At 37.7% G+C, this 12,753-nt stretch overlaps 1 protein-coding gene across 1 annotated transcript; it reads right to left on the reverse strand.

Annotated features, from left to right (window-relative positions):
- Positions 1 to 1,080: 1,080 nt before the first annotated feature.
- Positions 1,081 to 8,432, reverse strand: odf3l1.L (outer dense fiber of sperm tails 3-like 1 L homeolog). Its single transcript, XM_018256023.2, has 4 exons — positions 8,038 to 8,432; positions 7,052 to 7,162; positions 5,256 to 5,369; positions 1,081 to 1,868 (listed from the first exon to the last, which is right to left on the reverse strand). The coding sequence occupies exons 1-4, from the start codon at positions 8,087 to 8,089 to the stop codon at positions 1,390 to 1,392; spliced, it is 756 nt and encodes a 251-aa protein (XP_018111512.1). The 5' UTR covers positions 8,090 to 8,432; the 3' UTR covers positions 1,081 to 1,389.
- Positions 8,433 to 12,753: the final 4,321 nt, after the last annotated feature.

The following is a 12,753-nucleotide window of genomic DNA, read 5'->3' on the forward strand; positions in this document are numbered from 1 at the left end:
GTTACATTCCCACCCTCTCATGATGAATTCATGATGATAATCAACCTCCAACATTAATAATGAAAGAATCTTCCAAGTTAAGCTTTCCTATGCATGTCCCAGCAGCAAGGTAAATGGAGAGTGCAGTTCTGCAGGCCATGAAAGCTTTTGCCTATTATAGATTCAGAAAGGCAAGGCTTTTCTCTTTTGGCAGGGATATGGTCAACAAATTTCATTCTGGATCGCTTTTTATTTTCACAGAAAATGTTAGAGGGCTATGAAATGATGTTGAATAAACCCGTTTCTCACTGTATCTGATGTCGCATCTTTTTGTCAAACGTGTGCCAAAGGGTAGAGAGGGTACAAGTTCATGACCAGTATAGCTGTTAAACACATATTTATTAATCCAGCCTTAAGTGCTAAACTGTGTTGCCCAGAAATTCTCGCATTTGCTGGTGATCTGGATATAATTGCAACATTAACCCAATCACTTAGTTGCTGGGATGGACTGTAACTGGAGATGCTTGGAGCATAAAAGGAGGTGGGTCTGGGTGACAGTGACTGAGTGTCAAAAGGCAAAGTGCCAGCACACAGGCAGAAAATCCAATAATGATTTTTACAGAGAGGGAGAGGAAGAAGGGGGGAGAAGATGCTCGAAAGATAGACGGGGATGCAAAGAAACAGAGAGGGAGAGACCATACACAAGAAATATAAAGCAGAAGAGGGAGACAGAAAAGTAGGGCAAGGGTAGGTGTTGGGGCTTGGGGGACAGGGACATACAGAGTGAAACAGACCCAGAAGGTGGCAACTGTTACCATGACTATTTGTCTCATTCTCGTGCAGCGAGGATTTTATTAAAATATTCGATTCTATCCTAATTGTAGGTACAAGAAATGCACCAGATACACACAACAGAATGCATCCTGATTTATTTTCAGAATCATCTGCCCTCTCAGTGCCAACATGTAGCCCTATTTGTTGACACCCTATCTGTGCCCTTCTACTTTCAGACAGATCTGAGTGTTTAAATTTTTGTTCCTCTTCCCCAACCCTTCTCCTTTTACAGTTAAACACCCCCCCCCCCACCCCCGCTGCTCTAGCCTCCGATCTCATACACAAGGATCTGTAAAATCTCATTACTGGAGACACTTGTTTGCATAAAACTCAACCAGATTCTGCATAATTTATTCTCTTTATATAACTAGATAGGGAGCTTGGAGACATCTGTGACGTACATTAAGAAGGCAAGGGGAGCGAAGCAAAAATAGAAGGGGACATGGTGAGACAGAGCTTAGCAGACAAATATCTGTGAGCAGGAACAGAGGGCAAAATTACTACTTTGTGAAAGCTGAAAGTGTTACTCTGGGTGCATTATGAGAGATGATATAATGAAATTTACATTGTAGCAGCTCAAATAGGCACCTCTACAATGAGTGGTGCTGTGTATTCAGAGTGACGTATACCCATCGAATAAGCTGGTGCACGCCTTTTATGCTTAGTCACTTTCTCTGGATAGTGAGAGCCAGGTCCTGGTGTCTTCTCTTCTGCTTTGGAATTTGGGTGTCTTCCTTGCATAGAGAAAGCTGGCCCCTTCCTCAAATATCTACTTGGGTCAGTTTGCTGATAGTGAGCTGGACCAGGAGTCCCAGACAGATCTTCTGAATGACCACCATGGTGGTATTTCCCAGAGAGGGAGAAGGCAGGGGCAGAGACTTTCCCAGCTGCCCTGGGCCCCAACACTGGGGGTAGTGAGTAAGAGTTAGGTGCTGGTACACGATCCAAGGACCTGTAACGTGTCCGGGATCCCATAGAATAAGAAGGGACTTTGCGCTGAGTCATACACTTCTCTGGACAGTAAGTTCCAGGGCCAGGAACCTCAATCTTTTTGTCTGTCAGAAAACATATATGAAGTAATACAAAATTACAGATAGAGTAATAGAAGCAATTACCCCAGACATTTCCTGGTGCCTCTGACATGCTTCTTTTGAAAATGAGACATGTTCGTTATAAGATGATCACAGGCTAGACACATTTACTGGAGATGATCTAATTATTGCAATATGTAAAAAACACATAATTATTATTTTAACAAAATATATTTCCCAGGATTAGTAGATATAAATAATAATATGGTAAACAACATGATTAGAATGATATCTAATAGGCCAAAAATGTTATGCTGTATACACCAACACCATTCCTATAATAATACTCAATACACTGCCTGGCACATCTCAATCTGCATAGTTTAACCTCGTCATCATATACTTTAGAGGCTAACCATCCATCAGCAATCTACCATCCCATTCAATAACCAATTAGTTAACATAAATTAAACATATTGGGCTGTGGTATAACTACCATTGAGTGGGCAGGATGTGCACTTGGGCCCCCTCCACTCTGGAAACATACCCAATCTCCTTCAGACACATGTCGCACAAACTTCTCTGCAGTTCTGCATGCGATCAGATGCCAGTGTGTCTCCTGTGGGCCCCAGGGGGGTGCAGACCCACGTGCAATCGCACCCCCAGTAGTCACTTCACTAATATTAGCTGACTATAAAGGCTTGGCACTGGCTTAAGGAAGAGGAGGAAATGTACCTGTATCACTTGGAGTTGGTTGAGTGATGTATTGGGTTGAGGAAGTAATGGCAGTGTTTGAAATGGTGGTAGCATATATATGTAAACTTATGGGCAGTATACTATATATATATGTAACCCTTGTGGCTAGAATAGGGTTCTATTGACATAAGGGAGAGAAGTCAGAGTAAATCTACCACTGAGGGTTAAGAGAGATCTGTATAGCATAGGGGGGTCTAAAAAATGGTTGTCCTGAACTAAGGGAGATGAGGCAATGTACATGCAATGCTATGCAATGGGGATGGGTTGTTCAGGGCCAAGAAAGAAATAAGACATAAAAAATGTATCACAGGTTGCTTAAGGGGCAATGTATTGATATGAGCATAGTCTGAGCTATTTCTAGTAACACATAGCACCCACAGCATGTAGTATTTACTTATCTGCTGTTAGAAAGCAAACAATTGATTTGGTTTCTTTGGGTTACTAGACCTGATGTATGCTTATGTAATTACATCAGTTAACTCTCTATGTCTCAGATACCAAGCTAGGCGTGTTTAACTTATAGTAAATAATGTACCCCAATTGTAAAATATAAGGATAGTATAAGGGTCATGAAACTCTGAGGTGATTTCTAATATCCTCATATTTTACAACAGAGGGTATAGTATATATTATGACACACAAGTTAAAGTGAATTAATTATTATAACTGATAACATTACTAAGCACTGTTTATATAGTGAATTAAGTACCCCCTTTTGTAAAATATAAGGATATCATAACTCATCAAGGAGTTCCATGACCATATGAAAGCACAAGGCCAATTAGAACTAATGAATGACATCACCAAGCACCATTTATAAGGATATAATTTATAGGATATTCATGGCTCTTGTGTATTATAGGGATAGAACTTGTGTTTTATATATATGAACACAAATTATAGTAAAAGTATGGGATCTATTAAATGGAAAACCTGGGATTTTTAACATAACATAAAACACATAATATAACATATAACATTTTACACCAAATAGTATTGTTTTGCAACCAACATGTATTTATGACAGCTTAAGTAACATCAAGTACACAGTATTTATTATTATAGAGAAAATAAGAATAACTAATGAAGTAGTTAGTGTTTAGGTAATGACTTCTTTTACTAGAGATATTTTCTACTAGAATAGAAGTAATAATTTAAATCTGGATACATCTGGATTTAACTTGGTACCCCTAAGAAAAATGTTTAAAAAAACCTGACCTAGGGTTTTTATTTGGTCAATCAATAACTGGTATTGCAAAATTCCTTCTTGGTCTTTTTTTAACTCTGCTGAGTTATTTTATAAATCTAATACTTTATGAAATTGAATTCTCCCACCTTTCAGGCATGATGCTTCCCTCTTGTGGGCACAATGTGAGTTTCAGTACATTCTCATTTTCAGTACATTGTTCAAGTATGTTTTATGCTGAGTTTTAGGATGGTATTTTATGTCACTGATTATGGCTTGGCTTTCTTTCTTTGTTTATAGAACAGGCTGTGTTTGTGTATACTGTATATTCAAAATGAAAGTGTTATAAAGATAAGGAAATGCAAGGATGTAGAGTGTTCACTAGACACACACACACACCCCCACCCCCTTTTTGCAGTGCGGGTCCATTCTGAAGGCTGTATATTATGTTTGACCACAGCACCCACTATTGATTTTTGGAGGAAGCGTGCGGGTACTATCAGAACAATTATATATATATATATATATATATATAGTCCACGAGGTAGCCAGCACTCTCGAAAAATAGTTTAAATTGCCTGGGTGTAGTATCAAAAAATTTCAATTTATTTCCAGCAAATAAGATCCACACTCTCAGGTCTTAGGCAAAAAGTAAAAAGCTTTATTGTAACATGCGAGCCTAACGCTTCGGCCTTTCTCAAAGTGTCTAATTGTTTGTAAGAAAGCCATATAAACACAAGGGTTGCTAGGAAGGTTGACAAATTGAAAGTGATGTATTAACTTCATTGCCGAAACGTAACAACAATTTACATAACACTCATTAAAAACATGTAGATATAAAATTGCATAACACTTACATAAGATCCAGAAATTAACAATCTCTGTGTTATAACACTACATCCATTCTACTGTTAAAAACAAGATACTCTGTAACTTTGTTCCATTAAGTTAATCTTGCTGTCATTTCCTATTTCTTTATCTCAGCGATGAACAATGTTGCAAAAATATCAAAAGTTTGAGTTAAGATAACAGGTCTACTCTGAAGCTGCTTCCATCACTTGTACTAACTTATTAAATAAACTAGTGTCAAAACTATCACTCAGTTTACAGCTTAATGGCTCCTGCAGTTAATCACATCTCTAAATCATTAAATATATGCCCAGCTCCTACACGGTAAATAACTACTATCATTATACCCCTCCACAGTATATCCTTTATGACAGTATATCACTATGTATGTAAACCCTCTATTGTGGATCTATGATCTATGATCTATGATAAACGATAGTAGTTATTTACCCTGTAGGTGTGGTATGATAGCATATGAAATGTATGATCTTAGACTTGTGACTAAAGGCCCAGTTTTTTTAAAAAAAATCTGAAGTTGCAAAGAAATAATTACTGTACTATAAAAGAAAAGCATTGAACAAATCCCCTAATTATTTTCACTTATAGTATTTCACTTATACCTGCTGATCTCCCACGTGCTAGCATGGAATAGGATGGTCCAGCACTGTGGCCAAAGCGGGTCAGACTGGGCTCCACATAATATCTAGGCCCAGGGCTGGAATCGCTCACATGTGCTGGAAAGACAAGGAATGAATGTTAGCAGATCATAAGGGGTCACTGGGGATGTCAAAGAATCCAAATTACTTTGGCACACCACTTAGTTTTTTGCAGGGTGCATCCAAGCCAAATTGAACAACTTCTTTAGAAAAGGGAAATGAAGCACACCATTATTTTCGGCTCTTACCTGTAAAGCATTCATTGCAGCAGAAAAGTGACAATTTTCAAAAGACTAACAAAATTAATTGAGAATCCTTGAATAGAATAAATACTGAAGTAGTAAGAAGGAAAGATGGTAAAGCTGTTAAACTGGTTTATTACAAATATATGGCAATGTACAAATTAAAGGGATTCTTTTATGATTTTTATGGTGCAGTTTTTATTCCTAAATTACACTGTTTACACTGCAAATAATTCACTCTAACATAAAAATTCATTCCTAATCCAACAAGTATATATTTTTTAATTCTAATATTGGTGTGTAGGCAGCCATCTCAGGTCATTTTGCCTGGTCATGTGCTTTCAGAAAGAGCCAGTACTGAACTATGGAACTGCTTTCTGACATATTGTTTCACCTACTAAATGTAACTGAATTGGGTCGCAGTGGGACATGGTTTTTTACTTGAGTGCTGTTCTTATATGTACAAGGGAGCTGTTATGCTGCTGATGGGCTGCTGAGGGGGTGATATCACTCCAACTTGCAGCGCAGCATTAAAGAGTGACTGAAGTTTATCAGAGTGACTGAAGTTTATCAGAGCACAAGTCACATGATTGGGGACAACTGGAAAACTGACAATATGTCTTGCCTTGTGTCAAATTTCAAAATTGAATATAAAAAGATCAGTTTGCTCTTTCGAAAAATGGATTTGAGTGCAGAAATCTGCTGCAGCAGCACTATTAACTAATGCATTTTGGAAAAAAAGTTTTCCCATGACATAATCCCTTTAATAAAAGGGTAAATATAACTGGTAATTATAATTGCATTTAGATCTGTATGCTTTTAACTTTCAAAAATATATAGCTCCTCATTTGCATAATTCCAATACTTTTTTTGTACTTACCTAGAAACTTTTAGAAAATTGTTTCAGTATTTCAGTATGGGGTCCGTTATCCAGAACCCCATTATCCAGAAAGCTCTGAATTACAGAAAGGCCTTCTCCCAGAGAGGTATATTTATCAAAGAGTGAAGTTAGAGATCGCCGCAGTCCTCTAGAGTGAAATTCCGCCACTCTCTATGGGATTTTAAAGGTATATTTATCAAAGGATGAACTTTCACTTTCACCCATTGATAAATACTCTTTTAAAAATCCCATAGAAATTAATGGAGAGTGGCGGGATTTTACTCTAGCGGACTGTGGCGATCTCTAACTTCACTCTTTGATAAATTTACCCCATAGACTCCATTTTATACAAATAATCCAAATTTTAAAAAATGGTTTACTTTTTCTCTGTAATAATAAAACTGTACCTTGTACTTGATTCAAACTAAGATATAATAAATCCTTACCAGAAGCAAAGCCAGCCTTTTGGGTTTATTTAATGTTTACATGATTTTCTAGTAGACTTAAGGTTTGAAAATCCAAATTACGGGAAACCCACAGGTCCCAAACATTCTGGATAACAGGTCCCATACCGTATATCAATGTTTAATCTTATTTTATTTGTCTGTCTCTCTACTTTAGTATGTACAAATTCTTACCAGAGTTGCTTGGCCTTCCATGGAAAGAATATGCTGGACTGGAGAACTTCGTGTAATCGTGACTTACAAAACCCACAGTGGGAGGTAGGTTGTAACGACCAGGACCTGGACCTGGAATGAAAAAAACAAATCATTGGTGCAGTAAAAGCAACAGGCAAAGGCAGTGGGTAGAAGGATAAAAAGGGAATTATTCTAAAAAGTAGGTTCATCTACTGTATATCAACAAATGCAGAATGAGGTTAGAAGACAACTAAGTTGTGGCTGATGCAGCAGCAGGTCAATACATATTCACAAAAACACTATACATTTATTTACATATCTAACATGGCAATGGCAAATGCATGGAAGTACAGGCTTAAAGATACCTAGTATGAATGTCAGTTTGTCAAGTCATTTCATACAAAAAGGTGAAAAGAGCTTTTGGCATGCATCCACTATCTCACACAATAAATAATAAACCGTACAAGTGCAGTGGATTAGCAGGAACATAAATAAGTATGACAAAAGCAGACAGGTCAAAAGCAGGCAAGATGATGAGCAATGAAAACAAGATATCCTAACTAAACATGGGGAACACACATAGCGCTTCATTGGAGGGCATTTCTCCCCCCTACTTACCAGGCATGGGAAAAAGCGGTCCAAGACTTGCAAAAGGTAGAAGATCTCATAGCTAGAAGGAATGGTACTTCCAAACAGTTTCTTAAGATTTGGCAATTATGGATTTTGGAAGATGTATAACTGTCTGTTTGACCTTTTTTTCTGTAATTCAACCTTGTGTTTAGACTGTTTTGGACGTCTGACTGTTATGCATATATGCACATCTACTGCTGTGAAACTGCTAAATACCTGTGTAATGTTTGTTCTAATAAACTTACCTGAACCAAAAAAAACATGGGGAACACATTTAGTATGACATACTGTATATATAAGTATGGCTACATGGAGAGAGGTAAATGACAGAGGGACACACTAGTATTTTAACTCACCAGTCACTTTGGCTGCAATAACAGCAGTCTTCCTTTCTGGGTACTCATCCATTCTGTGCAAAAAGAAAATATAGTAACACTCAATCCTTCCTTAATCGTTAATTAACATATGAATGACGAGGAAATGGTAAACTATGTAGCTTATTGAGGATAACCCTGAAGTGATACTCTTGAAGAACCAAGAAAAATAAATGGAGTGTCCTAAGTGTTTCTTTGGCACTTTGCATGCCACAGCCCTGGTAATGTGACCTGAGGATGTTCTCATACATGTAAGCTTATCTAGTAGCTGTCTAACCAACTCCCCCTCCCAAACACTCCCATCATAAACACATAACAAAGGTTCCAAGCCACTGGTGCAAGACAGGTTCCATTATCCCAATTAGATCTGGATTAGCCTTTACTGTGTTATACTGTATATTGTGCATGATCATGTTTTTGGGGTGGAGACAATGAATGGTTGAAATTGCAGACTTTTTAAGCTTCATAAGGCAGTTCACTTTCAAATGCTTCAATCAACATGCGAATTGAAATATATTTTTAAATGCAATGAACAATACTTATTCTTTTTATGGCTTTGGGAACTGTAGATTTTTGCTAATAATGGAAACCTTACTCTGTCTATGACCCTCCATTGCCTGTGCGCCTTTGCACATGTCCTAGATAAGTCACTGTATTCACCTATTTATGGAGCAGTTTCTGCTTTGTTTCAGAAGTGAATAGAACTCCTGTGTGGTGGTATAACTTTACACTGCATTTTGTAGTTGTCCGTTCTAGCCAAGTAATTATCATTCAATATAGTATGCTAATAGTTATAGAAAGGGTTCCATTATTCACATTTGTAACCACCCCAGAGAAGCTTGCAATCTAAATCCCCTGCTACAGGCACACAACAATGTATGTTTGTTTTAGCAGAATTCAGTTAATAATGTGCAAAAAACTGTGAAAAAAACCATGTAAACACAAGAAAAAAATTCCAACTTCATACAGATTCATACAGATTGAACACAGATCTCTGTTCAGTATGCAGTCCAGGATGACAGCACTGTAAGCCTATAGTACTAACCATGGTTACACAGTGAATTATGCAAAACAAAACAAGAAAACAGTACAATGGTGCATAAGGGCAAAACAAATTCTGCTTGCAAAGGAAGGCACATGTTGTGTTGATTTTGCACAATGCGGTTACTTGACTATGACTTTAGCAATATCTAATCTGTAATAATCAGAGAAAAAAGTAAAACAGATGGAGCGTTGGCCCTTTTGGATCAATTATTTATGAATCAAGTCAGAAAACTAACTGAAGACTAAAAATATAGTATATAAGTATACTGTATAATAGTATATACTATAGTTAGTATATAAGCATAGTAATATATAATATCCCATATATTATATATTTATAAAAGGTGTTTAGTGATGTCATTCGTCATAATCAGATCTTATTGTTGTAAAATCACATGATTCACTGAAAACTGTATTATAATAAATAAAGTAATATGAGTATGCTAGAAGTCAACTTGGAGTTCCATGACCTGAATTCAGCACATGCTTTTATATGTTCATATGCCTTGGTGACTTATAATAGCCTAATATTTTACAATAGGAGTACTTTATTCACAATACTATATATAGATAAAATACAGATTTATAAAGAAATGTAAGCAACTTAGAATACAGTTGGAATACACCTATCATCCAAAATATGTTTCCCCCACTGTAGGTGCAGGTTAATAGAGCTCACACTTCTGTTTAGGTATGCTACAGTTTTAACAAAAAATTGCCCCCTGTGAGCACTAAGCCACCTGTGCCAGGTTGGAATTTCCAATGCCAGGTTGGAACTTCCAATGTAACCACCATGTTGGTTGACATGTATGCACATAATGAGCAAGTCTCCTGACTTACATATACATTTCATACTTGCATGCTTAGATAAGCTCTAGGAGCACATGCTCCGTTTTGTAACCCTATCTTTTAAGATTTATTCCCCATCTGTATGATAATGTATTACGGAAACATACACTGTTGCATATACTAGTAGTTCTTCATAATGCTATACATATATTTTAATCTGAGGTTTTCTAGATATGGGGTCTGTCTGTAATTTTAAACACCAACATCAAGGTAAAATGCTACACCTTTGTACACGTGATTCATTTTTAGCAGACAAATATTATTATTGTAGGTTTCTTTTCATTTGCACAGATAGCTTTAGTACAGAGTAACTAATTGCCCTCCATCCAAAACACAATATAGGGATATGGGATCGGTTGGAAACCCGTTTTTCAGAAAGCTCCAGATTACAGGATGGCTGTCTCTCATGGGGGCAAATTTACTAAAGGGTCAAGTGACTAACGCTACCGAAAATTCGCCAGTGTGACGTCATTTTTGGCGATTTACTAACGGGTGCTGGCGTAAATTCGCTAGTGAAGGGGACCTACTCTAGCGCTACTTCGCACCCTTACGCCAGACGAAGTTGCGCTATGGTGAAGGGACGTAACTACGCTAATTCTCTAACTTGCGGATTTTACTGAACATCACCTCTTGTGGCCAGACTTGCCTTCGCCACCTCAGACCAGGCGAAGTGCAATAGAGTAGATAGGGCTTGCTTCAAAAAAAGTTGAATTTCAAGTCCCAAAAAACGCTGGCGTCTTTTACTTTTTTAAGGGTGATAGGCTGAAAAAGATTGTAAATTTTTTTGAGGGTATCCTCCTTCCCCCCTACATTTCCTAACATATGGCACCTAAACTATACAGTGGGCACATGTATAGGGCACTATACAATAACCACTCTATTTTATACTATGAAGCTTTCCCAGGCTTGTGTAGTGTAATGTATGTAAATTAGGCATCGCTAGCATAATTTCGCTTTGCTTGGCGAATTAACGCTAGCGCAACTTCGCTACCTTTCGCCTCCCTGAGCGCAACTTCGGATTTTAGTGAATTAGCGGCACCCTGGCGAAGTGCATCGAAACCAACGATAGCACAACTTTGAAGGTAAGTAAATTTGCCCCATAGACTCCATTATAGTCAAATAATTAAATTTTTTATAAATAATTTCCTTTATCTCTGTAATACTAAAACAGTACCTTGTACTTGGTACCAATTTAAGTATAATTAATCCTTATTGGAAGCAAAACCAGCCTATTGGGTTTACTTAATGTTTAAATTATTTTTTAGTAGACTTAAGGTATGGAAATCCAAATTACTGAAAGACCTCTTATCAGGAAAACCCCAGGTCTTGAGCATTCTGGATAACAGGTCCCATACATGTACAATAATAATTCCGCTATTCCACTAGCTAAACCACTATCTGAGAAAAATGCCCATTGGTGGTATACAGAAGAGAGCTTTCCCTTGCTAGGGACCCAGTAGAGGAATAACACGCTCCGATAATAACAGCTGAAACAAGGAAACTAAAACCATAAAAATGTGACTGGCCAGTCTACATCAATTATTTATGAAATTCAAAGGTCCTTAAAGCCACCAGTTCATCAGTAAGTAAGTAGACCTTTCTAAAAAGGCTTACTTAGTTTTAAAGGGGACCCGTCACCCAAAGAAATTATTCATAATCCTATTTTATCACATCAGTCAAGCAAAATGAACTTTAATTACACTATATAAATCATTTGAATCTTGTTTCTTTCAGTCTGGGAATTCATAATTACAGCAAGCAGGCAGGAGCCATTTTGTGGACAATGTTATTAAGACAAGCCTTGCATCATCTCAGAAACTTGTTTGTGCACCAAAATGGGGGACCTGATGTCCATCCCCATGTCCTGGTTACACAATTAAACGTGAAGAGAGAGGGGGAATGTGGGGAGAGAAGCGATTTCTAGGAAGTGCTGAATGAAAGTAATTGTCTGCCCCGCCTCTATGCCCAGGGCATAGAGGAAGGGCAGACAATATTTTATTGACAGCTGAGATGTTTAAATGAGCTTACAAAGCTATGAATTCTGTAATAAAAAATAGAAATTGGATTTCATGTTTAATTTGAAAAGGACTTTTATTATACAGCTTTTTGTGTCTGGGTGACAGTTCCACTTTAACCTAGTAAAACATTCTACAAAATAAATATAGTATTCTAGCTTGCACTATTGCAGCTAATCTATTGGCAATAAAATGCCTCCGTAGCTTTCCTTCTCCTTTAAGGTGAGAAACAATAGTGTGCTCCTAATAAGCAGCGAGAATTGTTTTGGTCTTTAAACACACTTTAAAGTTACTGTATTGTTATGAACTTCTAGGCCCAGTGGCACATGTGGTGTTTTAAATGCTAGTAACTAAAAGTGGAAAACTGCGGCGGTCAAAACTCCACTCACCACCTCTAAAGTGACAGGCTAAAAATAAATTGAATTACCAGGTGCCATAGGCCTAAGAGTTATCGTTACTTATATTAAAAAAATACAACTCAAGGTCACCAAATGAGCAGATCTTTACTGATATGCAATTATATTCAATGAATATATGGATATATGCTAGCTGTCAGTGAGCACTATGCATGGGTCCAAAAAGGATTTAGTAATATCTAAAATGAAGAACATGCACAGTAGAGAGCAGTGTTGGACTGGCCCGGCGGGACCCTCCTGGGCCACCGCCGGGCCAGACCCCTTCTCCGGAAGACCCCACTCTAAGAATTTTTTTTCCGGGGCTGCCCAGCGCCATAAGCGCATGCGCATGCGGCGAGCCGGAGTAGGGGGACGGTAGTCCCGGTGGGCCCCCC

This window comes from Xenopus laevis, chromosome 1L, assembly GCF_017654675.1.
Source record: "Xenopus laevis strain J_2021 chromosome 1L, Xenopus_laevis_v10.1, whole genome shotgun sequence".
In the NCBI taxonomy this organism is placed as follows: domain Eukaryota; kingdom Metazoa; phylum Chordata; class Amphibia; order Anura; family Pipidae; genus Xenopus; species Xenopus laevis.

Bases quoted from the DNA above. Each gene is read 5' to 3' on its own strand.
- odf3l1.L (XM_018256023.2), bottom strand. From the start codon at position 8,089: ATGGATGAGTACCCAGAAAGGAAGACTGCTGTTATTGCAGCCAAAGTG. The intron at 7,163-8,037 runs GTGAGTTAAAAT...TTTTCATTCCAG, and splicing joins TATTGCAGCCAAAGTGACTG to GTCCAGGTCCTGGTCGTTAC. The intron at 1,869-5,255 runs GTATAAGTGAAA...GTTTTCTGACAG, and splicing joins AGCACGTGGGAGATCAGCAG to ACAAAAAGATTGAGGTTCCT.